At 45.4% G+C, this 25,167-nt stretch overlaps 1 protein-coding gene across 1 annotated transcript in view; it reads left to right on the top strand.

Annotated features, from left to right (window-relative positions):
- Positions 1-15,763, top strand: part of Pard3b (par-3 family cell polarity regulator beta) — a 1,033,383-nt gene extending 1,017,620 nt beyond the window's left edge. The window contains exon 23 of the mRNA XM_026786343.1: positions 11,249-15,763. Coding sequence (XP_026642144.1) covers positions 11,249-11,606 — 358 coding nt within the window. The 3' untranslated portion in view covers positions 11,607-15,763. The remainder of the gene's footprint in view (positions 1-11,248) is intronic.
- Positions 15,764-25,167: the final 9,404 nt, after the last annotated feature.

Below are 25,167 nucleotides of genomic sequence, written 5' to 3'. Positions count from 1 at the left end.
AGAGAGAGAGAGAGAGAGAGAGAGAGAGAGAGAATGCTGAAAAGCTTTGACTCTCTTGTTGCACTTCTTGCCCAGGGTGAGAAGGGATTGTAATGATTATAGGTGATTTACATCAAATTCTCAGGCTTTGGAAATTGATGGGAGGAGGGGAAAAGGAACATGACTCATTTAATTTATATTAATTTAGAAATCACTCGAAGGAATAAAGAGGTGGACGTGAATATCTTCTCCGAGAACTGTAGGCATTAGCAAACTGTAGGTTATATGTATATATAATCTACACATAGAGCAGGGAAAGGCAGCTTTTGTGAATCTGTGTTTTACCTCAGGAATATCCTGTCTACAGGAAATAACCTTGGGCAGGAGTTCTATAGTGCTTCCCCTGAGGGGCAGAGGAGGCCCCGACCTGTCAGCCCCTTGAGTCTGCCCTTGAAATGTTACCGTACTCTCCTGTGTGATGAGCAGATGGAATCCTCCATGCTTAGATAATGACATTCCAGAACTCCTGATACAATAGGGAGAAAGGAAGGTGACTTACTGGCATGGTTGGTCAAGTTACGATTTCTTTCTTTGGTCACCATTCTCTTTATATAAAGCGCCTCTCTGGCTCCAGAAACAACAGAGGAATTATCTGCTAGTGTGTCTCTGAAATGGATTCCATGACTGGTTCTGCAGTCAAAGAATTCCTTTTTCACCTGTTTCCTCGCACTTGTCCTTTCTAAACGTCCTTGACAGGATGCTTTAGAAAACTCTCAGCTCCTCATAAAAGAGGTTATTTAAGCAGGACCACTGTTACCTGACAGGATGAAGTACTCTAAGGGCCATTTTCCATAGCTCTCTGCCAGGCTGATGGAGGAGCTGAGACTCCCTGTACGTGTCATTTGTTCTGAAATGCATTCTATTTGTGGTGGTTGATGAAAGACACCGAGGGAGAAATCAAACGGGGGTGATGGAAGTGGTGTTTGTCTTCCCAGCACTCCACTGCCAGCTCTCTTCCATTTTCTCTGGAAACATCCCCTCGGTGTGTAAGAGGGACCAGAAGCATCTGTGGTGACACTCTCTTCTGCTTTCCGTTGCCTGCAAAGACCAGCAAGGGCCTCTCTTCATAATGTGATGGGTGATGTGAGTGATGAAAGCGGGAATGCTTTTCCGCAATCATTCCTGTGTCGTAGGTCATCAAATGGTCATTATAGTTTATGGCTCTGCAAAATCTGCTGAAATCAAAGCTATGTAATATGCTTTGCAGAGGGCTCCGCTAATCCAGGCCAACCGCATTCGTGCCTGGACCACGGATGGAGGCTTGGTAACTGGAAACCTGACCCTGAAGGAATTCCAAACACAGACTAAAAGCGTCTGTCCACATCACATGGGCAGCTGAAGAGCATATTCGTTTGCACTGCCTTTTTTTTTTAAGCTTTGCATACTTTACAAATACTGGGGCAGAGACCCAGTCTGTATGGCACATTGAGAAAGAGCATGGCTTCACCAGTGTCTGCATCCTGCCAACAAGAACACGCTTGTTAGTCACACACCACAAGGAAGCTTGCACCATAGGACTTGACTCCACTTAAACCCCAAATTTGGTTACATTCAATTATTACCAAGAAATTAAAAAAGAAAACCCATGAAGCAATGGTTCTTCCTGATGCTGCCACTCTTGAGTGCAGTTCCTCATGCTGTGGTGACCCCAACCATACAACTGTTTTCATTGTGCTCCATAACTGTAATTTTGCTACTGCTCGAGACTTCAATGTAAATAGTTTTGGACGTAGAGGTTTGCCAAAGGGGTGGCGACCCACAAGTCGAGAACACTGCCATAAAGGAATGAGGGGGTTGGCTTTACTTTGGTTGTTTTGGTTTGTTTTGCTTTTTAAATTGTCTTTTGTTTAGGCTACAACACACATGGTATCTTATAGAAATTAACAGGGACGAGAATTTGGCCTTTGGAAGTTTATCCAAAACTGAAAATAAAAAAGGAAAGAAATCCATTATCTACGTCTAAGGTGGGCATAGCCCTTGCTTATAAATTCCTGTGGCTTCACACTTTGTGCTGCAAACCTTAGTTCTTTGTCTTCACACTGGCTTGTCCCTTAGTTACACCCCCCCCCCGCCTCCCCCCCCTCCCCGCCATTCAGCTTCAGTGCACTTTCCTTGCCCTACAAGGAACTGTTGGATGAGATGCAGACATGGTCCTCAGCCCCAGACCCGACACATGCGTGTCACTGTCAGCAAGGCAGCTCGGTGCCATTAGCAGAACAGAAGGCTGCAAATAGTTCCCATCGTCCCTCAGCAGAGCAGGTCCAATTCTCCCCTGCGCCTCTGTTCTCTCTTTCCTGGGAGGAAAGGACATTGAGTTACAGCAGGTGGGAGACAGTTTTGCATAATCCTAATTCCTGCCTCTCTTGGGCGTGTGTGGTTTAGATGAAAGTCATCCATCATGTGTGCTTCTGTGGAGCAAAGTGGGTTAGTGCTGGGTCCGAGGGGCAGTGGACATCACCTCCACCTCTGGTTTATCTTCATCAATCAACCATGAAACTCGGTGCTTGAAGCCATGCACATCGCACGTGAGCTCAAGAGTCTCCCTCCAATCCCTTATCTGGAGCCTGATCCAGAACCAGGAATCAAGATGTTCCTACATTCTTGTGTTTATGACAGAAATAAAGAAAAGTTCCTCGCCAGACTATTGTGAAAACATTCCTTAATTGATTCTTAAATAAGTGCACATAACCTGTACCTAGTAAACCCATCATTTAAAACAATAATAAAATAAAAATAAACCAGATCATTTAAAACACAATTTTAACTAATTAACCAAGGATTTCATTATAATGCATTTTGGACATATTCACCCCATCAACTCCTCTCAGTAACCATCTCTTCCCACCCAATTTTGAACTTTTTTTTTTCCTTTTCCCACTGAGTTCAGTTTGTGCTGCTCCAACTGCTCTTGGGAATATGGCCAACCCCCTAAGGATCCCATCTTTAGGAAACTGACTTTCCCTCAGCCTAAGGACAAAATGCTAATAGCTTCTTGGCGGGTGCTGGGCTTTCCTGCCCATCTTGTCTCCTCTATGCTGGAGCTCTGACTAGCTAGAGCTTGCACAGGTCTGATGTGTGTTGTTACAATTGCTGAGTTCAAATGTGCATCTGCCCTGCTGTGCCTGGAAAACAGTCTTTCTATGTTGGATCTGAACGGACACTTTCCTCACCCCTACCTTCTTTCCTCCAGAAACATTAGGAATCACTCTTACTTCAGGCATCATCAATCCCTGGCTCTAGGTGAGCCTGCTCTTTCTTCTTCCTCTGTTCTCCTCCGGCCTGTCGCTCACCGAGCCCCACCTACTGCTTAGCAGGTCCACCTGGGCATCTTCCCTTGAAACCCTCAGCGTACACTTAGGGAGCATCATGAGACAGAAGCCCTGTGCTGAGCTCCAAGGTGATTGCCAGAGGCATAAGAGTCAGTGGCAACTTCCCAGATAGCCACTGTGTAAGTTCCTCAAGGCCAAAGGAAAGACAAGAGCAGTGAGGTCAACTAACTGTAGTGTCTCAGTTAGGATTTGTTTTATAGCTCTTACTGAGCTCTGTATTTTTCTCTGCTCTCCTCTCTTCCTCTCCCCTACCCTTCAGCCCTCTCCCATGGTCCCCATGCTCCCAATTTACTCAGATTGTCTTTTTCCACTTCCCATGTAGATTAGATCCATGTATGTCTCTCTTAAGGTCCTCATTGTTGTCTAGGTTCTCTGGGATTGTGAATTGTAGGCTGGCTTTCTTTGTTTTATGTCTAAAAGCCACTTATGAGTGAGTACAGTGATAATTGTCTTTCTAGGTCTGGGTTACCTCACTCAATATAATGTTTTCTAGACCCATCCAATTGCCTTCAAATTTCAAGATATCATTATTTATTCTGCGGTGTAGTACTCCGTTGTGTAAATGTACCACGATTTTCTTATCCGTCCTTCAGTTGAGGGGCATTTAGGTTGTTTCCAGGTTCTGGCTATGACAAACAAAACTGCTATGAACACAGTTGAGCACGTGTCTTTGCTTGAACATCCTTTGTGTATATACCCAAAAGTGGTATTGCTAGGTCTTGAGGAAGGTTGTTTCCTAATTTTCTGAGAAATCGCCAGACTGATATTCAAAGGGGCTGTACCAGTTTGCTCTCCCACCAGCTATGCAGGAGTGTTCTCTTTAACCCCACAAACTCTCCAGCATAAGTTATCATCAGTGTTTTGATCTTAACCATTATTACAGGTATAAGACGGAATCTCAGAGTTGTTTTGATTTGCATTTCTCTGATGGCTAAAGATATTGCATATTGCCTTAAGTGTCTTTCAGCCATTTTATTTTTTTAACATCTATTATCAACTTTTATTTTATTTTTTCCCATTTTTTTATTTATTTATTAAAGATTTCTGCCTCCTCCCCGCCACCGCCTCCCATTTCCCTCCCCCTTCCCCTATCAAGTCCCCCTCCCTCGTCAGCCGAAAGAGCAATCACGGTTCCCTGCCCTGTGGAAGTATAAGGACCACCCACCTCCATCCAGGTCTAGTAAGGTGAGCATCCAAACTGCCTAGGCTCCCACAAAGCCAGTACATGCAGTAGGATCAAAAACCCATTGCCATTGTTCTTGAGTTCTCAGTAGTCCTCATTGTCCGCTATGTTCAGCGAGTCCGGTTTTATCCCATGCTTTTTCAGACCCAGGCAAGCTGGCCTTGGTGAGTTCCTGATAGAACATCCCCATTGTCTCAGGGTGTGGGTGTACCCCTCGCGGTCCTGAGTTCCTTGCTCGTGCTCTCTCTCCTGCTCCTGATTTGGACCTTGAGGTTTCAGTCCAGTGCTCCAATGTGGGTCTCTGTCTCTGTCTCCTTTCATCGCCTGATGAAGGTTAATATTCAGGAGGATGCCTATATGTTTTTCTTTGGGTTCACCTTCTTATTTAGCTTCTCTAGGATCACAAATTATAGGCTCAATGTCCTTTATTTAAGCTAGAAACCAAATATGAGTGAGTACATCCCATGTTCCTCTTTTTGGGTCTGGCTTACCTCACTCAGGATAGTGTTTTCTATTTCCGTCCATTTGTATGCAAAATTTCAAGAAGTCATTCTTTTTTATTGCTGAGTAGTACTCTAATTCCATACTTTTTTCATCCATTCTTCCATTGAAGGGCATCTAGGTTGTTTCCAGGTTCTGGCTATTACAAATAATACTGCTATGAACATAGTTGAACAAATGCTCTTGTCATATGATGGGGCATCTCTTGGGTATATTCCCAAGAGTGGTATTGCTGGGTCCAGGGGTAGGTTGATCCCAAATTTCCTGAGAAACCGCCACACTGCTTTCCAGAGTGGTTGCACAAGTTTGCATTCCCACCAGCAATGGATGAGTGTACACCTTTCTCCACAACCTCTGCAGCAAAGGCTATCATTGGTGTTTTTTATTTTAGCCATTCTGACAGGTGTAAGATGGTATCTTAAAGTTGTCTTGATTTGCATTTCCCTGATCGCTAAGGAAGTTGAGCATGATCTTAAGTGTCTTTTGGCCATTTGAACTTCTTCTGTTGAGAATTCTCTGTTCAGCTCAGTGCCCCATTTTATAAATGGGTTGATTAGCCTTTTACGATATAGTTTCTTGAGTTCTTTATATATTTTGGAGATCAGACCTTTGTCAGTTGCGGGGTTGGTGAAGATCTTCTCCCAGTCCCTTTTTGTCTTAGTGACAGTGTCCTTTGCTTTACAGAAGCTTCTCAGTCTCAGGAGGTCCCATTTATTCAATGATGCCCTTAATGTCTGTGCTAGTGTGGGATTTATTCAGCTTCTTTATGTAGGCATTTAATGCCCTGATTTTCTTTCAGCCATTTTAGATTCCTCTGTTTAGGTCTCTTCGTTGTTTTTTGTTTTTTATTATTGGATTATTTGTTGTTTTGATGACCAATTTCTTGAGTTCTTTGTATATTTTGGAGATCAGACCTCTGTTTGATCTTTTCCCCTTCTGTAGGCTGTCAATTTGTCTTGTTGACCGTGTCCTTCACTTTACAGAAGCTTTTCAGTTTAATGAAAATAACCACATAACATACCCAAATTTATGGGACACAGTGAAAGTAATGTTAAGAGCAAAGTTCATGGCATTAAATGAACATTTGAAAACTTTAGAACAACAACAAAAAAAAAAAAGTAAACTCACCCAGGAGAACTAGACTGCAGGAAATAATCAAATTGAGAGCTGAAATCAACAAAATCGAAACAAAGAAAACAATATAAAGAATCAATGAGACAAAGAGTTGGTTCTTTGAGAAAATAGACAAACCTTTATCCAAACTAACCAAAAGACAGAGAGAGAATATCCAAATTAACAAAATCAGAAATGAAAGGGGGACATAACAACAGACACAGAGGAAATCCAGAGAATCATTAAGTCATATTTCGAAAACCTGTACTCCACAAAATTGGAAAGCTTAAAGGAAATGGACAACTTTCTGGATAAATATCACTTACCAAAATTAGTTAGGATTTCTATTGCTGTGAAGAGACACCATGACCATGGCGACTCTTACAAAGGAAAACATTTACTTGGGGGCTTTGTATTTCAGAGGTTCAGTCCATTATCATCATGGTGTGACATGAGGCAGGCAGGCAGACATGGTGATAGAGAAACAGCTGAGAGTCCTGCAGCTTTCAGGCAACAGGAAGTAGTCTGGCTCACTGGGTGTGGCTTGAGCATATATGAATCCTCAAAGCCTGCCTCCACAGTGACATACTTTTTCCAGCAAAACCACACCTACTCCATCAAGGCCACACCTCCTTATAGTGACACTTCCTTTAGGGGCCATTTTCTTTCAAATTTTCTCTCCACTGAGCACTAGGGATGGAGATTTTCTCTGTAAGAAGGGAACAATGATAGGGGGATGGACACTTGCCTTGTACCTCTCTCTACTCCACTGAGAACAGTAACCTACTTCTTCATAAATAGAATTATAGGGATCTGTCCTTCCAATATCATCCCCCTTCCCGAGCATAATTGTTTAACCAAACAGAAGCATATCTTCCATCCTTCCATATATGATGATGACTGGCCCCAGGGATTAACTGATCAGTGTGGGCTCTCATTTCCAAGTCTTTTCCATGAAATGTAAACTAGTTATATAGTAAGATGCCACAAAAAGAAAGTTTCCTTGGAAAGCACACGATCTATTTGTTACTTTACATGCAAATAACCCGTGTCTTTGTCATGTTTTGTTATTATTTGCACTGTTGCATGCATGTATGGTTTAAAACATACCTGGAACCATTGCTGTGAGTTTCCAAGCAATCCCTAAGTCTCCGGATTCCAGAAATGAGCCTACTCAGAAAGGAAACAGGAATTTGAAGAGAATTTTCTCACACATTCACTCAAAGTTACAAGAAAAAACAAATACAGTCATGTTTCTCTTTCCTACAGTAAATTTGGTTTCTGTGTAGTAAGATTTTAAAGTTGAGCAGCGTCTTCTTTATTTTAAAGAAATTAATAATACATGCAAACAAGCCTCATAGGGTCACATGAAAAATCCGGAGTCCTGAGGTCCTGACACACTTGCCCGTTGGGTCCTTGTTATAATCAGAGTCTCCTGAGGAAGCTGCCCTGGATGTCTCAGGATTGGCTCAAGGCAGGACTTGTCAGTCCCTCTGACAGGTCTGCTCCAGAACAGACTGAATTTCTCCTCTCCTCACCAACACTCAGTCTCACAGAGATACCCTATAAAAGAAGACACTAAAGACTAACAAAACAACAATAGCTCAGCTCTTTCTTCCTTATTCAGTTACATGGCTAAAGAATATGTTTTATGGTTTGAACCTATGACTTTGTCATGTTTGAGGAAAATAATTAATGTTCATCTTTTTCATAGCTGCTTGCATCACTGTGATTTGGAACATATCTGAAACCATCCCTAAAAGCTTCCAAGCAAAGGCCTCCAGAAATGAGCCTACTCAGTGGGAAAACAGAAACTTAAAGGGAATGTTCCCCTCACAGGATCATTGGGTTTAAATATTTGGTGCCCCACTGATGGCACTGTTAGGGAGAGTTGTGGAACCTTTGGTCTATGTGACCTGTCTAAGGGAAATAGGTTGGCCTGGAGTGGACCTTGAAGGTAATGTCCACTTCTGGTTCCCATTAGTTTACTAGCATCCATATGAGGAGCTTAGCCCTACACTTCAGTTCACGAGGCTGCCCTGCCTGACATCTCCATCAGGGTGACTGTTCCCTTTGAAACTGTGAGCCAGAATGAGCTCCCTCTCCCACCATTCCAGTTGCTTCTGGCCCACTTCTCTGTGGTGGTCAGGGCTGGAGGAGGGACTCACAGAGGAGGGTTTTTTTCCTACTTAAAAATTGTTACTTTTTTAGTGTGTGTGTGTGTGTGTGTGTGTGTGTGTGTGTGTGTGTGTGTGTGTGTGTGTGTGTGTGTGTGTGTGTGTGTGTGTGTGTGTGTGTGTGTGTGCATGAGTGTAACTTAGATTTTATGGAGCTAGAGCGACAAGAGGATGTTAGGCCACCCACGTGGGCTCTAGGAATAGAACTCTGGTCCACTGCAAGGGCACCCTTAACCTCTAAGCCATCTCTCCAGTCCCCCAAAAAAATGGTTCTTTTAAATGTTGACATGAGCATGCTCATGTGATAATATTAGCAATAGTTTAGAAGTGGGTCTGGTGAAAGTCTCTAGAAAATGATAGGCTTTCAGAGCGGTGGGGGCAGGTGGATGTCATAAACAGCAGCCTAGGAGGAGAGGTCTCCCAGCAGTCTCTGAACTTTCAGTTGTGTTTTTACAGGGCAGCTCATTGTTTTTCTTCTCCCTGAAAAAAATTACAAACAATAACTGTTATGATGAGTTCCACAGAGAATGACAATGTCCATGCCACCCCTCCTTGACAAAGAGCAGCACCTCACTGTGCCTGCCACATGTAAGCAAGCCTCCCAATTTATAATCCTCCGACAGAGAAGTCCTCTGGGACCATGCTGCTATCTTGGGGTCTCCCTCTCTGCCCTTGGACTCCTCCCTCCTCCTTGCAGTGAGTGCTGGCTAGTGGCAGGGTGAGGTGTGAGGGAGGAGATAGTCTCCTCTCTGACCCCACATGCAGCCAGGCATGCAGGGTGGCTTCTCTCACATCACCACTTGCTCTGGATTTTCTCCACAACTTAAAAAAGAAAGAAAGAAAGAAAAAGCAAACCCTAAGGCATTCTGTCTTTTATAATGTTCTGTTTTAAAAGCAAGAAATCTTTAGAGAGAGACCAGGACCACAGGAAAAAAAAAAAAAGTCCTGGAATTTCTCCCTTCTCTCTTTCCATTTAAAACAGGAAACAGTCCTGCTAAGAGAGTCCAGAGGGAGCGTTGGTTGTGTGCTGGGTTGAAGGCAGATAATGTTTGTGTGTTGCAAATGTCAGTGATTTATCCTAAGGACTTAAAATGAGGGCAGAGAAACCACATGTTCCACTTCATGCAGAGAAATACCTCTGGTCGCTTTTGAAAGGAAACACAGGTTAAGGAATTTTCTTAAGTGTTTCTGCAATCTGCAGCTTGAGCCAAAGGAAACAGAAATGAGCATGGTGGTTGAAAGACGAGGTCTTTAATTTTTTTTCTTTTCTTTTCTTTTCTTTTTTTTTTTTTTTACAGTAAAAGATACAACGAGTGCTGGATATTTTCTAAATAAAAAGATGAAATTGTCAAGGAAAGGGATGGTGACAAATGGGTCCTTTATTTCGCAAGGTCCTAGTGACAGGTGATTAGCGATGTATGCCTGCTCTATTTGCCATGGCAATTTAGCATAGAGCAAAGCAGCCCAAACTGAATAGGAACCGCTGATGGCTATGAACAATTTGTACGCAAACAACTTAATTTTTGATCTGAAAATTCTCACTAACTAAATTACCCCAAATTCAGGGATCCATCCTTCATTATTATACATAGCAAACTTAGGGCGCACACACCTCCACAGATAATTGTAGACGGAAGACTAGATTGTTCATCCTTAGGACCACATTCACAGGTGGCTTTCCTCAGGTTCCAGGCACTCAGACTTGTCAAGTCTTCATTGATTTGGGGGAACAGGGTTATTTTAACATCCAACTCCACAGGTTACAGGGTGATTTGGGCCCTCATTGACGATGTCTGATTAACCACAGGTATGGTATTTGTACAGCCCTGTCATTGCTGTCAAGTGTACAAGCAGTCTGTACTCTGACATTGGCGGACTTTTCAGTGGTCATTATTGTTGCTGTTTCTCCTTTAAAGTAAAAATCACGAGGAGCAGAGAAATAAGAAGGGAGGGATCTGGTGGCGTGCTGAGTGCTACTGGGCAATACCTGCGCGTGCGCAGAAGCATTACTGGGATTTCAAGGGCTGCAACAGAAGACACTGTCTCACCCCAGGCTTGCCAAGATGCCTTCATCTGCATATTGTCTGGAGATGTATTGTTTCTGTTATGGCGAGCAGATCGATAATGCTTGTCTTCAGTAGAAAGTTCCAGACAGGCTCGTTCCCCATTAGTGTGTGTTCTTGCCCTAGACCTTTCTGTATGCAGCCTCTTATGCGGGGCACCTTGGTTTTTGCTACTGACTTTGTGGGAGACCGAATTACTTTTATCACAGTTCCAGGTGGGCAATTTCCCAGCTCCGAGTTGAGAGTTCTTTGGGGAACAGTGGAGGGAGGCACACTAATTCAAACAGGGATGTGACAGCAGCCACTGGACCTAGCCAGGGCCACACACAGCCCTTTCAGCTAGCACCCCTGCCATCTAGGAGGGAAATGAGTGCGGTTTCTGAGGACCCCGGCCCAGAGTATTAGTGCTCTCTTACAGACTCGGGCTCACACAGCCACAGGCTTAACGGGGCCAAGCATCCCTCTGTAGGGGAAACTCATTTGATTGCTGTAACGAACGTGGATATAAAAGGGCATAAGCAACACAGGAATGTATTTCTTCTCGTGTACCAGTGTGAGTGTAAGCTGCCCTAGGTGGCATGGTAGCTTGTCTGTCAAGGACCTGCGTTCTTGAATTCTCGTTGCTCTGCCTTCCCCGCACATGGTTTTCACCTTGAAGTTTAAGGTGGCAAAGAAGAAGAAGGTCCCCTCTCCCATTGTTTAAGGGCACACATCATATCTGCTCATACACCCTGGCCCAGGCCTAGGGTATGGTCACAGCCGATGCAGTCAAGGCAGAAGCATGGGGTCTTCAGCTGGGAGCAGCACCAGAGTTCTGATGGATCTCTCTGCTTTTCTTCCTAGGGGAGGCTCTGCAGATCCTGTGGACTACCTGATGGCAGCACCCCGAGTGCGCTACAATGAAAGAGAGCTTCCATACTACCCCGGGTCTCATCCTGTGCACCCCCCAAGAGGGGGCTATCCCCGCCCCTCAGATCTGAGGGCGGCAGATCTCCAGCGTCCTCAGTACTACCCACGCCCACCAGCACATCAGCACAGAGGACCCTTCAGACAAGATGTTCCACCTTCCCCACCGCAGCACCACAGAGTTCCAGTCTATCAGGAGATGGGCAGAGCAGGGCCCCGAGGGGGCAGCCCTGACCGGCACCGCTATGGTAACCAGGATCCCAGGCAGAAAAACCCGATGACTGCAGCCGTATAGCTGAACATCGCAGAGATCTTCCAAGCAAGGAAGCTATCCAACACCACCTTTGCCCTTGCTAGACCCTAGGGCCTTCTCTAGTTTAAGATGCTCCAGTACAGAGCGGCCCTTGCTCACTGAGGATGTTGACACTTGATTGCTAATCAGAAGAGGGAAAAGGGGGACAGGGGGTTTGGGGATGTGGACTCAAAAGGAAGAAGGGGGAGGGGTCATAAAAAACAGTACTTCCTGATACTTGAAAGGCTGGTTGATTGAAGGAGAGTGGGAATTGATTAACAATCAATGGAGTTACTATAGTAAACCCTGGTTAGAAAACCAGAGCTGGTTACAACCCCCCCACCCCCCACTCCCACCTCATCACCACACATAGAGGAAGCAGCACAGAGGTACCTGTCTCGGCCAGGCCTAGTCACCCTTTCAGAGATGGAGCTGTGAGATCTACACAGTGACAAAGTAGAGAGGCTATGAACATGGGTGTCTTCATAAGAACGGTGTTCTCACTGAGAACCAAGTAACAATAATCGTGACCAGTGACCTCTGTGAGACTTTGGAGCCCAAGAAAGACTGCATTTTCTTATTTATAGTCTACCTTGGCTACCTGGTACTGCTTGTTTGATATAAAGCATCCACATTTCCTTGCTTTTGATGTAAAAGCCAGTAGAATCTGAGTGCAGCATTAGCGTCCTGGGAGGATGTGGAAAGTTATCAGAGCTTCCAGAAGGAACTCTTTCCAGCCAAGCACCACAGTGAGCAGGTGAAGAGGGCTGGCTGTCCCGTGGGCCTTGCTGGTCTCTCTCCCAGGCCCTGGCATGCATGCTTGGACAGACAGCTGATTTCGCAGTCCTCCCCAAATGCCTGTCATTAGCTTCACTGAGACTTCTACTTTTAGAGTCTCACTTAAGGGGAAAGTATACATGTGAGTAGCATGGTTAAAGGGAAGAGCCTGCTGGTCAGGCCACACAGAGAGCAATGTCCTAGGCATGTCAGTTCCAGACTCAGTGCCAAACAGTACCCATCTGCCTCTGCCACAGGGTCAGTGAGGAAGCCGGTCACCAGAAAGTAGGTGGAAGTGTGTGTGTGTGTGTGTGTGTGTGTGTGTGTGTGTGTGTGTGTGTGTGTTTCCAAACACATGTGATTACCAGTATGGAGAGTAAAAGAGAAAATTGCCTTCTGGACGTTTGATGAGGAAGAAATCAGAGGAAGTAAAAGGAAAAGTTGCATAAGATTAAATCAGTCTGCATCTGCTCTATCTCATTAACAAATGTCAGGGCCAAGCCAAGGGCTCCACCTGATTTAAAAGACAAAGACAGAAAAAGTATCTGGCTCTGGCGCAAGAGCCTGAAAAGCCACTCTTGCTTCCTTTGAGCTTTTCTTCACAACAGAGCATCTGAGGCTTCCAAACTGATCCAAATGGGAACACAAGCAAAATACTGCGAAATGGCAGACACAGCCGGCTCTCTGGATTTCTCGGTGTCTGCTAAGCTGTTCACATTCCCTCTTCACCCCTGTCCCCAAAAGGTCTTTAGTTCAATATAGGCATATTTTGGCTGACAGTAGAATACCACTGACCGACAGAATTTATTGCATTGTGGTATTCTAAAATACATAGAGTAGCCATCTGGCCCAATTTAGTCTTTTTATTTTTTTCTTAAATAGTTTTGTTACCAAGAATGATGCAACCGCTGGTTTTAGCCGTAAATAGTGTCATTTGCTGGACTTCAAGAGAGATCATTATCTAAACCACAATTATGGTGGCCCTCTGAAAAATTGACTGTCAAGTTACTTTTTGTCCCCTGCCATCTCTCTTCAGCCAGAACCCTTACATCATATATAATTTGTTCAGTGGAGTAGGGGGAGCTCAGGATCTACCCAGCAAAGTGCTGCAGCAACACCACAGGGTCCCTGGCCACCAGGCTGAAAGGGCCTTTACTTTGGGAGAAAAGACCCAGTGAAGGAAATGCAGCTTTGGGGGCAGGGCGAGCATTAGACCAAGCTTAAGCCAGATATGGTAACACATGCCTAGAATCCCGGGAGGCAGACTTCAAGGTGGAGGCTAGCCTGGACTGCAGGGTGAGTTTGAGACCAGCCTAGACTATATAACAAGACCCTGTGGTTTGTGGGGGGAGGGTTGTTGATTTTTTTTTTAAGATACTCTTTGATGTGGTCTATATTTTACTCAAATTTCGGTAAAGCACTGATTCTGTCCAAAGCTGAAGTTTCCCCTGGCAGGAAGGCTGGACCACTTAGTGGGCCATGGGTAGGTGACAGTGGTGTACTGTGGAGAAGGGCACAGCACTGACACCTTAGGCACACAGCACCCTATATGCAGGCTTCAGAAAAGCTGCTTCAGACCTTGGCTTTGTGCTGTGTACACAGTCCATCCAATAGCCACTGTTCCTGAGAGGCCCTCAGAGGCTCAAAGGTATTATTAAAGAAAACAAAACAAAAAAAGAAATGATAACAGCTTTCTTTTCTTGCTTAAAAGTAAAGCAATCTCTACGTTTGATCCTGCCCTAAAGAACTAACATTCTATTTGTGACCGAGTCTGCACCAAGCCGGGCAATGATTAAGAACAGCTCGGACAGTAAGCTCTAGAGATGCCTGAGTACTATCCCTCCAACTGTCTCCTCTCCACGTCAACGGGACCATTTTCCAGTGCTCTGGGAGAGCAGGTGGTTATCTGGAAGTCCATGCTATTATGATCAGCAGGTCCCCTGAAGAAGGAAAGAGCTCCGGGATATTTACAACCTTGGGAAAACTCACTTGGGTATCTCTCTGTAGTTGGAAACTGGGAGAGGGCTTATCAAAACCTGTAAACTTGCCTCTGGGCCACTCAGCTTCACAGGTCCTCTTTCCTCCCTTTCTTCCATGACTAGAAAGACAAGAGAGAGAGAGAGAGAGAGAGAGAGAGAGAGAGAGAGAGAGAGAGAGAGACACCACCTAAAACCTTTAGTTCCTAGAATTCAGTCTTCTCCAAGAGAGAGAAACACAGCTCACTGGTCTATCACACCCCTGGACTGAGGCAATCATCCCTCTTGGCTTAATACAGTTTCCCTCCAGAATTGAATCAGGGGACAAAGGAACGTTTTCTTAAATCATGATTTCAAAGTAAACAAAGCCTAGGGAAAAAATTATCCTAAAATTCTTTATTCTTAGACTTTTCAGAACATCTGTGTTGAGCCCACAGCACCCCATGGAGAAAAAGTCTGATGTATTCAATAGAATCCTAGAGAAACAGAGCCTTGGGGGCTCCGTTGGAGCCTTATTTCCTCTGCCGACAGAATAAAGTTAAAACAAGATCCACTGCCTTGAATTTTCTTAGCTAAACCTACCATGTGAAAGAAATCCTCCTGCAACTTGAGGATCCGAGAGCTGGCTCCTCTGTTCCCTGGTCCTCAGAGAGAACAAGACTATAGAGAAAATCAACACCATTCGGTTCTGTGTGCCTGCTGTTTAGTGTTTGAGCAGTGTTACTGAGTTTCAGGCCTATGGAAGGAAGTGAAAAGTAGTTGATAAAGGAATGTGTCACTGTAACACGAGATGCACTGAGAGCAGCTTTCGAACTGGTGTTAAATTGGGTAGACATCCCACCGCCTCCCCAGTCCGTGTGAACATAAAGGCCGAGTTTCACACAGTGAGGCGGGAGGGAGTTCCATTCAGAAGAGTCCATAATGGTGTTTCTCCGTTCTCAGTTCATTCCAGCCTTGCATAGGGGCGAGGCTACAGTGAGATGGGGAAGCGGATTCTTCATAAGTTATCCCTACAGAGTCACCTTTCTAGTAAAAGGGAGGGCAAAAAAGTTAGAGATCGAAAAATAAGCCAGGACGCTCACATGAAACTATGATTCAAAGTGTGACTTTCTCCCTCCTCCCCTTAAATAGACATGCAGTCACCCACAGCCTGGCTGTTGAAGTCAAGTGAACCATTCCCAAAGGCCTTGGCCCGCCCTTCAGAAAGTGTTCCGTTCCATCTGCAATGCTGGTGACAGCTGGAACACAACACGAACCCTGTTCTTTATGCCCTCACTTTCTCTAGTCTCTCCTGTTCTTCTGTGATCACCAAGTCACCTGTTCACACATTCTAAAGATAAATTATGTGAAATCATATTTTGGCATATGGGGATGGAGAGTAAACTTTTTAATATGGTTCCATTTATATCACTGAAGACATTTTGGATGTTATTGTATATGAGTATATAAATTTTTCATGTTTTATTTTGCATTAAAATAAAGCTTTATTCAATCAGTGATACATCAGCATCTGATTTGTTTGGGGCATCTGATGAATGATTAGGTGGGCTTGTGCCTGCTCACTCTGCAGCAGCAAATCTAATGCAGCGGTTCTCAAACTTTCTAATGCTGCGACCCTTTAGTAGCGTTCCTCGAGTTGTGGTGACACCGACCATAAAAAGATTATTTCCATTGCCACTTCATAACTGTAATTTCGCTGCAGTTAGGAATAGTTGTGTAAATATTTTTGGAGGTTTGTCAAAGAAGTTGAGACCCACACATGGAGGACACTGATCTAATAGTTAAGTGTTTCATAGTGACACCTAAGAAGAGCATCAGGGCACAGGGGCTTCTGCTGCATGCAGACAAGAGTGGACAGAGGCAGGCTGAGCTGCAATGCACTCACAGTACTAGTGCCAGCCAAGTCCACAGGAAACTCTGGAGAACACTGGACACTCAGAGCTTCCTCGAGTGAGGATGAGAGAGGTCTTTATGCCACATGGCTATTCTAGGAAGAGAAAAAAAAACTAAGGTCAGGCAATTTTCTTAGGCTCAGGCATGTTACAACAAGTCTCAGCCCTGAAATAATCACACAGAAATCATATTATTTGCAATACTGTTTGCCCAATAGCTTAAGCGTATTTATGGCTAACTCATATCTTATATTAACCAATCTCCATTAATCTGTGTATTGCCACAAGGCTGTGGATTACCAGGTAAAGTTCCCATATTTGCCTCCAGCAGGGCTACATGGCTTCTCCTTGACTCCGCCTTCTTTCTCCCAGCATTCAGCCTAGCTTTCCCCACCTAGTTCTGTTCTACCCTGCCATAGGCTCAAAGCAGTTCTTTATTAATCAATGCTAATCATAGCATACAGAGGGGACACCAACATCAGAGGCACCCCCAAAGAGTCATAGCAGCTGGGACCATTTTTGGTTGGTTCTCACAGGGCTGAGAAGGTTTTTCTTTTATGGGGGAAGACCAAAGTCCACCGTCATGGTATCCACATCATTCAACACATTCTAGAACCACTCTCCCCTCATCTGCAGAAGGTCATCTTCAACAACATCACTGCCTGTCTCTCTCACACTTAATTTCAGCCCTTTCCATATTTCTAGCAAGTTCATCTATTTGGCAAGTTCAGCAAGGTTTCATTAATCTCCCAGGTCTTTCTAGGCTGTTTGCTGTAACCCACATCTTATTCTGAACATCCTTTCTTTCTGTCTGGGCATCAAGGCAGTAATGACCCAATGACCACACAAGACCTCTAAACTCAGCATGCACAAGCTTTCTCCCCATATACCTGTTCTCACAATTCTGTTTGCGTACTACTGCCAGTTACAAGGCAGAAATCCGGAACTTGCCACCCAACCACGCCCATGCACCATATACACTCTGTAGACACTGTTCAGCAGTCCTCAGACATGTCCACACTCCCTGGTGCCGTGGCATAGCTAGGCTCAACCTGGTCGCTTTCTCTCCCCAGCCTCTTCCATAGCCGTCGATAGTGTCTCCTTCATCTCTGAGCTTACTCTCTGCAGCCCTCCTCTGTTCTCCAAGGCCTGCAACCTGCTTTCGTGAATACAGCTTCCCAGAACACCTCCACGCCCGCTCATTTTCATAGTGGTTTAGAATTCTTTTGCATGCTATCACCCACCTCTAACTCTATTCTTGGCAGGGTTTTTGTTGTTTTTGTTTTGGTTCATTTTTCTGAAACAAAGAACTGGCCATACTACCCAGCTTAAGGCAGCAAAGTCTTTTAAGAAAAAAATATTGAAAATTGGTAGACATGGATTTAAAAACATTAATTAGGTGTTAGCTACTAATTCACTGTGTAACCTTGGGCAAAATACTCCTCTCTCTGGCATTTCCTGTGAAATGAGCTCAGTATTCTCACAGAGGAGCTCACTGTGTGCAGCTCCTCCCAGCACTTCTCTGAGTGACAGGTGAATCAAGTTGGAAGTATTTAAACCACAGGTAACAGATGTACGTGGCATACATGAGTGTCTTCTAGTCTGGAGAATAAGGTATCAGACTTTATCAGAGTGCTGTGGTAATAACCCTCAGGAGAGGGCTGACAAGGCTTTATCGTCAGTGGGTAAAAGCACTGGCCAAGCAAGCCCAATTACCTGAGCTCAATCCCTGGAATCCACAGGAGGCTTAGAAAATGACTCCCAGTGTGCCATCAAACTTCCACAAGTCTACTGTGACAAGTACATGAGCATGTATGCATGCATACGTGTGCACGTGCACACACACACACACACACATACACAGTAAAACTTCTAAAAAATATTCAAAATATTCACCACTGGGCAGTGGTGGCACATGCCTTTAATTCAAGCCCTTGGAAGGCAGAGGCAGGAGGATCTCTGTGAGTTCGAGGCTAGCCTGGTCTACAAGAGCCAGTTCCAGGACAGGCTCCAAAGCTGTACAGAAAAGCCCTGTCTCAAAAAACCAAGTCATCATCATCACCATCACCAAAACCACAATCTCTTCCTGCTTGAATACACAGGTATGCACATACAAACTTACATCTTCAAACCTCTCTGGACCACTTGCAAGCCTATGCTGTAAGCAGCCCCATCTTTCCTCCCTGTCTCTCCCTGTTGCTCATTTTCTATCCGTGCTACTACTATTGTGATGTCTTAAATCTAATCTGGCCATACTGCACCATGCTTGACAGCAGAAGCATGGCTCACTCTGCTTACCTGCCCTAGAATGGGCTTTTCCTAGGCCCTGAAGTCCCAGGGCAGGCAGCTCTTTCTCTAAAAGTCTGGAAGTTATAGCCGCGCGAATGCTTTCCTGACCTATATCTCACCTTTGAAATCAGAGAGTCCTACCAGCTAGATGACCTGGTGCTGGAGAACACATTTCTTCACAACCTGGCTTCTACACAGGGCCCAGCTTTGACAAGACAGGTTACACAGCTGAAAGAGACGAGCAGGTTAGCCATGCTTCTGCTCCAAACCTGGTCACAGAGCCACTGGGCTGTGCTGCAGGAACACACAGACCACAGCTGCATGGGGACCCACCACCATGGAAGGATATCATGGGGTTAGCATGGGTCCCACCTGAGGGAAGGTGATTCATTCCTGCACACTGGAGTCTCTGACTTTCTGGTCATCCCAAGAATAGCAGCCCCCAGAGGGCTAGATCTGTTACTGTGACCTTATTCCTGTACCTTTTCCCACAGAGGTACAAGGAGCTCAGTTATCTGCCACCGAACAGAACAAGACATGGTCCGAGCCCCTCCTCCCAGCACAGAGTGGGTATTTCCACACTGTATGTTACTGAGATACCTTGTGCAGATCCTCAATAAAACTTTTATGACCCGTATTACGGTGATTAGTTTCCAAGTCTGTGTGGCCATCTAAGGTGTACCGTGTTTGTAGCACATTGCCTGGCTCTGGCTTTACGCTCTAGAAATATTTGTTGAATTCATCTGAATGAAGAAATGAGGTGTGAGGCTCTTTCCCTGAATTTCTAGGAAGCTGACATTCCTCCTCGAAGCCCAGACCATAAATCTCTAAGCTCTGTTGTTAAAGGTCGCCTGGCAGTATTCTTGAAGGGAAGGGTGTTAGCTCACGTGGGCATGCCGGAGCCTAATTTAAAACACGGAAAAGCAGGCCAGGAGATGTGAATGCGAGCGGTGGTGTGCACATTATTTAGAGGGTAAAGGAGACTTACGTAGAGGAAGTGCGCTACTTACGAGCAACTGAGATGGAAAGACTGTTAGTCACACATGATTACTATTACTATTGTATAATTCCTGCATGTTAGCAAGATCTTTGCAGCCACTCGCATTGCTTGTTCCTTTCAACAGTCCTGGATGGCGAGATGAACAACTCTCCGACCTTCCACACAGAAGCCAAGGACTGCATACAATGTTACTAAAATAAAGGCTTAATGGAAGCTGTTTGGACACGTCCAGAGAAGCCACAGGTTACTTTGTCTTAGCAACTGAAATTCTCTTAGTGGCCTTACTTCTTCTGACTAATTATTGTTCACATCTCCTGCTGAATATTTTACGATCACAGTAATTTGTCTTCTCGGGTAGTCAAAGTATATCAGGTTCTTACTTATTTTACACATGAGGAAACCGAGGCATTCAGAAGTCAGCAACTCGTAACCTGGGGCTGCAAAGGAAGATGGGAAAGCTGAGTCCGCTCCATCCCTTCTCTTTCTGAGAGCCTCCTATGTGTGGGCACTGTGCTAGGCGCTCTCCCTGCAGCTTGAGTGGGCACCCCACCACACTTCTTAAAAGATCCTCTGAAACACAGGCCATCCATGCTTCCCATGTGTGCTTCCCTCCTCACTGGACTCTCAGAGGTCACACAGGTCATGGTGAAAATGCTTCTGCTGTTGCCATTTCCAAGACTGTTGTGTTGGCTACTCTTGCTGCTGTGACAAGAGCACCTAAAGAAAGGAGGATTCTGCGTTGCTCGTTTTGATGGTGGTTTTCCTCACTCTAAGGGGACAGAATCCATCGTGGTAGAGGAGGTGGCAAGACTCTGAGGCAGCCAGGCAGAGAGAAATAGATGCTGGCTCCTGGTTGTCTTCCTGCTTTTCCCAATCTATTCCAGCTCACGGGATGATGCTCTCCATATGTGCAAAGTGGGTCTTCCCTGCTCCAGTAAGCATCTCTGAAAATGCCCTCCAGACATCCCCAGAGGTGTGTTCTCCATGACTCCAAATCCTGAAGAGCTGACGTGAGGATTCACCATTGCACCATTTTAAAAATCGCCCGTTGAACTTGAACCTTTGGCTACTTCAGAACACAAGCCTAAATACTCAAGTTTACTGAAGAAGAGCTAATGTGTGTGACACCCTTACTGTTAACTGAATCCTGTCAACCCTTACTTAATTTCTGAGCCCTTCTGCCCACTCCATCTCATAAGAATTACAATAAAATGACAATGGTAGACCAACAGGTCCCAGAACAGACAGCCTCGAGTTCAAACTGGCAGGCTCTGGGAGGAGAAAGCCATACTCACAAGAGCAGAGACAGAGCTGAAGGTGAAGTGCGGTTGAGGGAACGACAGGGCCCAGAAGGAATCCAACTTTGACCATAGAGTCAGGGAGTTTCTATGAAGATACAGTGTCTGAACCACGCTAAAGGACAGGAAGAATAGAAACAGGGCTGACAAAGGGGGACATCGTCTTTCCAGGTAAACAGCAGGATGGGAGTGTCTAGGTGGGGCAGGAAGCCCCCAAATAGATGTGAGCAGGAGGCAGGAGGAGGTTTGTAGTTGTTGGTAGTAGTCAACAGCTTCCCGGTCTGAATCGGAGCCTGAATGCTTTTTCCTAACTTTCCCATCAGATCCCCAGATTTACGATGTATAAATCAGAGCCATAGTTGAAGGCAACTTGCCTTTAGGATTTCAGATCCAACAAAAACAAGCTACTGAGTTTCTTGAAGGAATCCCTCGCACAAATGAATGCTTAAAAAATAACGGCGTTGTAAAAGCACTGTGCACATAGAGCTGGAAAAATGCCAAAGCCAGTTTGTCCTAGGAAGGAAAGGGAGCCTGCTCAGTCAGTGTGCAAAGCTGATGCTAGTTTCCATGTTCACTCGGTGGACACAACCCCTTTCTACAGATGAGAAGACTGAGGCCGTAGAAGTCAGTGAATGATGCATGCTAGTGTAGAGTCACATGACTTTCAAACCCAACTCTGACCTATACCCTATATTCTCTTTTGTTGTTGTTGTTGTTGTTGTTTTGTATTTTGAGACAGGGTTTCTCTGAATAACAGCCCTAGCTGTCTTGGAACTCTCTCTGTAGACCAGGCTAGTCTCAAACTCCCAGAGATCCACCTACCTCTGCCTCCTGAGTGCTGGGATTAAAGGTGAGCACCACCACCACCTCTCTGCAGTGATGGAAAGACAGCGGGGATGAAAGGTAAATCCCACTGTCCTTTCTTTTAATTATTCCCATCTTCCATGACGATGACCTTTTAAAGTGTGTGCAACGTAATTCCGAACCTGCAAATGTAGGTTTTGACATTTCGGTCTTGGGCACAGTCAGCTTTCGAGTTAGTTCCCCTATATATGAAATTATAATCTACATAGACAGCAGTTTTGAATGGTATCCAGGCAAGTAAGTTGCACTTCTGGTTGAAGTCAGACGGGTAGATGAAACGTTGATGACTTAATCCCTCCAGCGATTAAAGGTATAAGCAGACCAGGGCCCCGTGCTGCAAAGAGGCTGCCAGAAAATTTATTAAGAGTCATAAAGTGCAAGGCCATAATTTCAACAGGTTATCTGCTTCCACAGCTAATTGTTTTCCAAGGCTTCCCAGCTCAGACCCATTCAGCATTCTTATCACCTGGGAAATGCTAGCTCCCTGGGATATTTTCCAGCAGGCGGCCACCTCTGTCCCTACAATCACAGTGATATTTCTGCTCAAAGAGTTGCGGATTAGATTTAAGGGCCGTCCCAGTCACAATGCGCAGCCTTGCTGATCTTCAGTGAGAGCTGTGGCGTCGCCCTTTGATTTATGGCGAGAGCTGCTCAAGCCAGCCCTCCGCTTTATTAAAGCAGCTTTTACTCTGCATTAAGCCTCCCCAGCTTCCAGGCTCCCAGGAGCTCCACTACCCCACAGTCAATGTCCCTTTGATGTGCAGCATTCTGGTTGAGTGCAAGCACAGGGACTGCTTTGGGCCCGCCCACAGTCTTGCCTCCCTTGACCTTCCAGGTGTGAGCAGGGGGTTCCAGAGGAGGTAGGCTAAGCACAGGCCCAGCCTTCCTCATCAACTGGCCTCTCAATATCCGTTTTCTGACCCCATTTGACCTTCTCAGTATGGCAGTGTTTGGCCTGAGGCTATACCTCTTCATGGTGGATTTCTTTTTCTCTGTTGCCCACTCAGGCTTTAAAGGGGAAGCCTCAGAGAGAAGCAGACACCCGGCTTTGGGACCTGCTTTCAAAGGCACTTGCTCTCTGAACTGTATTTTTGAGGAACCAAGTGAAAGGAGGGAGGACCTCCTGCCCCCAATAAAGGGAACCGTTAGATCAAAGGGCATTTACACGCCCGTCGGTGAACAGTCATTTGAGGGTCTCAAGTGTGCGAAGCATGTTATGAGCATGGGAACTTTGCTGGTGCCATTGTCTTACCTCTTCCCATAACACACAGCCTGGGCCTGTGCAGGGGAGGCTAAGAAGGGACAGTATTCACTATAGATGACAGCCAGGCTCAGTGTCCGCGCTTCTACCAAGTGCTTCCCCAAGATTCCCCTCCTTTTTGTCATTCCAGGGAATCCGTGCAGCAGGGCAGAGAAGCATGGCGAGCTTGGGGAAGATGGAGCAGGAATCCCTAGCAGAGACAGCCTCCGTTTTTTCTCATTGCAGTTGAGGAAGAGCCAATCCGGCACGCAGCTGAATGGGTTTGCAAGAAACTCTGGCACAGAAGAGCTGGGTGACCCAGCCAGTGACTGACCATCTGCCAGCCTCTGCTAACTATTACCTTCCTGTAAAGTGCTGACAATCATGGTGACATTGAGGGTCCGGTGAAGACCACAGGAAGCCTTTAGCACTGCAGCCGAGGAGGACTCCCTGTTACTCACCATCCCCAGCCTTGGTTTTCACAAAGAATCCGAATGAGGGTGCCGATAGCATGCACTTGCCAGGAGACTGCAATTTCCTCTGGATATTCTACTTAGGGCAGCATGATTAGCATTGGTCAGCCCAGATAATCTGGCCCTACCACCAGCTGGGATTCAGTCAGGTGTCTTCAACACCCAGCTATGCAGACATGCAGCTGGCATATTTCTTCTCCGTTAGTGAGCTGGCCTCTGACTGTGTGGTCTCTCCATCTTTTCGCTACTTTGTTCCAGGAGGTCTCAGCCTCTGTCTACTGTTTCTAGTTTTGGCCTCTTCAAGGAATTGAAGCAAAGCTTTGCAGAGATTGAAAAGGAGAAAGGAAATTGCTTCAAAAGCAAAGGGCCGGGAGGAGGGAGGGGGGACACGGACATGACAACAGACAGATCAGGAAAACCACATGAGTTAAGGTACTCAAGGGCCCCGATTATTGCTGGGGCTTCCTTTGATGGAGTTCAAGAGAAAGGGGACTTTGGTTGCCACAGGGCATACACAGCACAGTGGTCTTTTGTTGTTGTTGTTCACAGACTTGAATTAAGCCTTTGCTCCCTACACATCAACCTGTGTCCTTCCCCAGCATACACATGCCTAAGTATGCATAGGCGTAGGATAGTGACAATAGATTCTCTCTAAAAGTCTCTGGGAGATACAAATAACTTCATTGTGCACATACCCCAACCCAGTTAAGCACAGATCAGCCTCCTTGTTCTCCTACCTGGTTCTAACTAGGAATATGTTTGAATAAAAACTGCCCAGGAAAGAGAATTTTTGATGGTTTGTCAGGGGGGAAGGAATGTCCACGCACTTTGAAACACGTGGAATCCCAGGTTGCCAGATGTATTGTCAGGAGAAGCGTGTGCATGCATACTGGCTGAAAGTGATGATCCCAGGTAACCCAGTGCATTGTCAGGAAATGTTTAGAGCCTGAGTCAATCAGCATCCAGACTGCACCTCCTCCCTGTGTTTCACTGCCTCAGCTTTGCTTTCTCTGCTAATCGTATTACCATTTCCTTAGAACAAAATGATCTTGATTTTTTTCCAAGGTACTGCAGTGAATCTTAATTAAAAATAAATATAAGTGAATGCCCGTACAAATGGACACAGGAATAATTACAGTGTGATTTCTGCTAGTCTCTGGGGCTTCTTGCAGGTAGAGCCACTCCTGAGAGATGCCTGTTGTGCACCTGAATGCTAGAACTGCAAGTACCGTGGAGATGGGGCTGGGCCGGTGTGTGAAACAGGGTCAGGACGTTCTCAGTCTGACATGCTATGTTCTAGGTTTGCTCCATAAGGAGGGCTGGCTTGGTCCCAGCTTCCACCTGCCCATGGGTCCTTGGCTCTGGTGGTTCTCCTGGAAGCCCCAAAGACAAACCAGACTGTAAGCAAGGAAGGGCAGCAAAAGATCGCTCCCATAGTCCTTTCCCAAAGCCTGAGAATTGCATTAGCATCAGAACAAACCGCAAAGTTCACCCCCTTCTAGTGTCTTTCAAGTAGATTTTGACCTTGGCCCAGACTAAGACATACAAGTTACATCTCAACCTATTACATATGTACATTTATGCATTAAAAATCAGGTTCATAAAATAGTACTGACTTGTGTCATTCTATATTCCGCTTCTTTTTCATCAAAAATATCCCATAAAAAGGTTCTTGTGACCTGTATGAATTGAAACTCAGAATGTTAAAAAAGTAAGATGCCCCCCCCACCCGCCACATGACATGATTTGCTTAAA

Source organism: Microtus ochrogaster, linkage group LG4 (genome assembly GCF_000317375.1).
Source record: "Microtus ochrogaster isolate Prairie Vole_2 linkage group LG4, MicOch1.0, whole genome shotgun sequence".
NCBI lineage: Eukaryota > Metazoa > Chordata > Mammalia > Rodentia > Cricetidae > Microtus > Microtus ochrogaster.
This window is presented reverse-complemented; position numbering and strand designations above follow the sequence as displayed.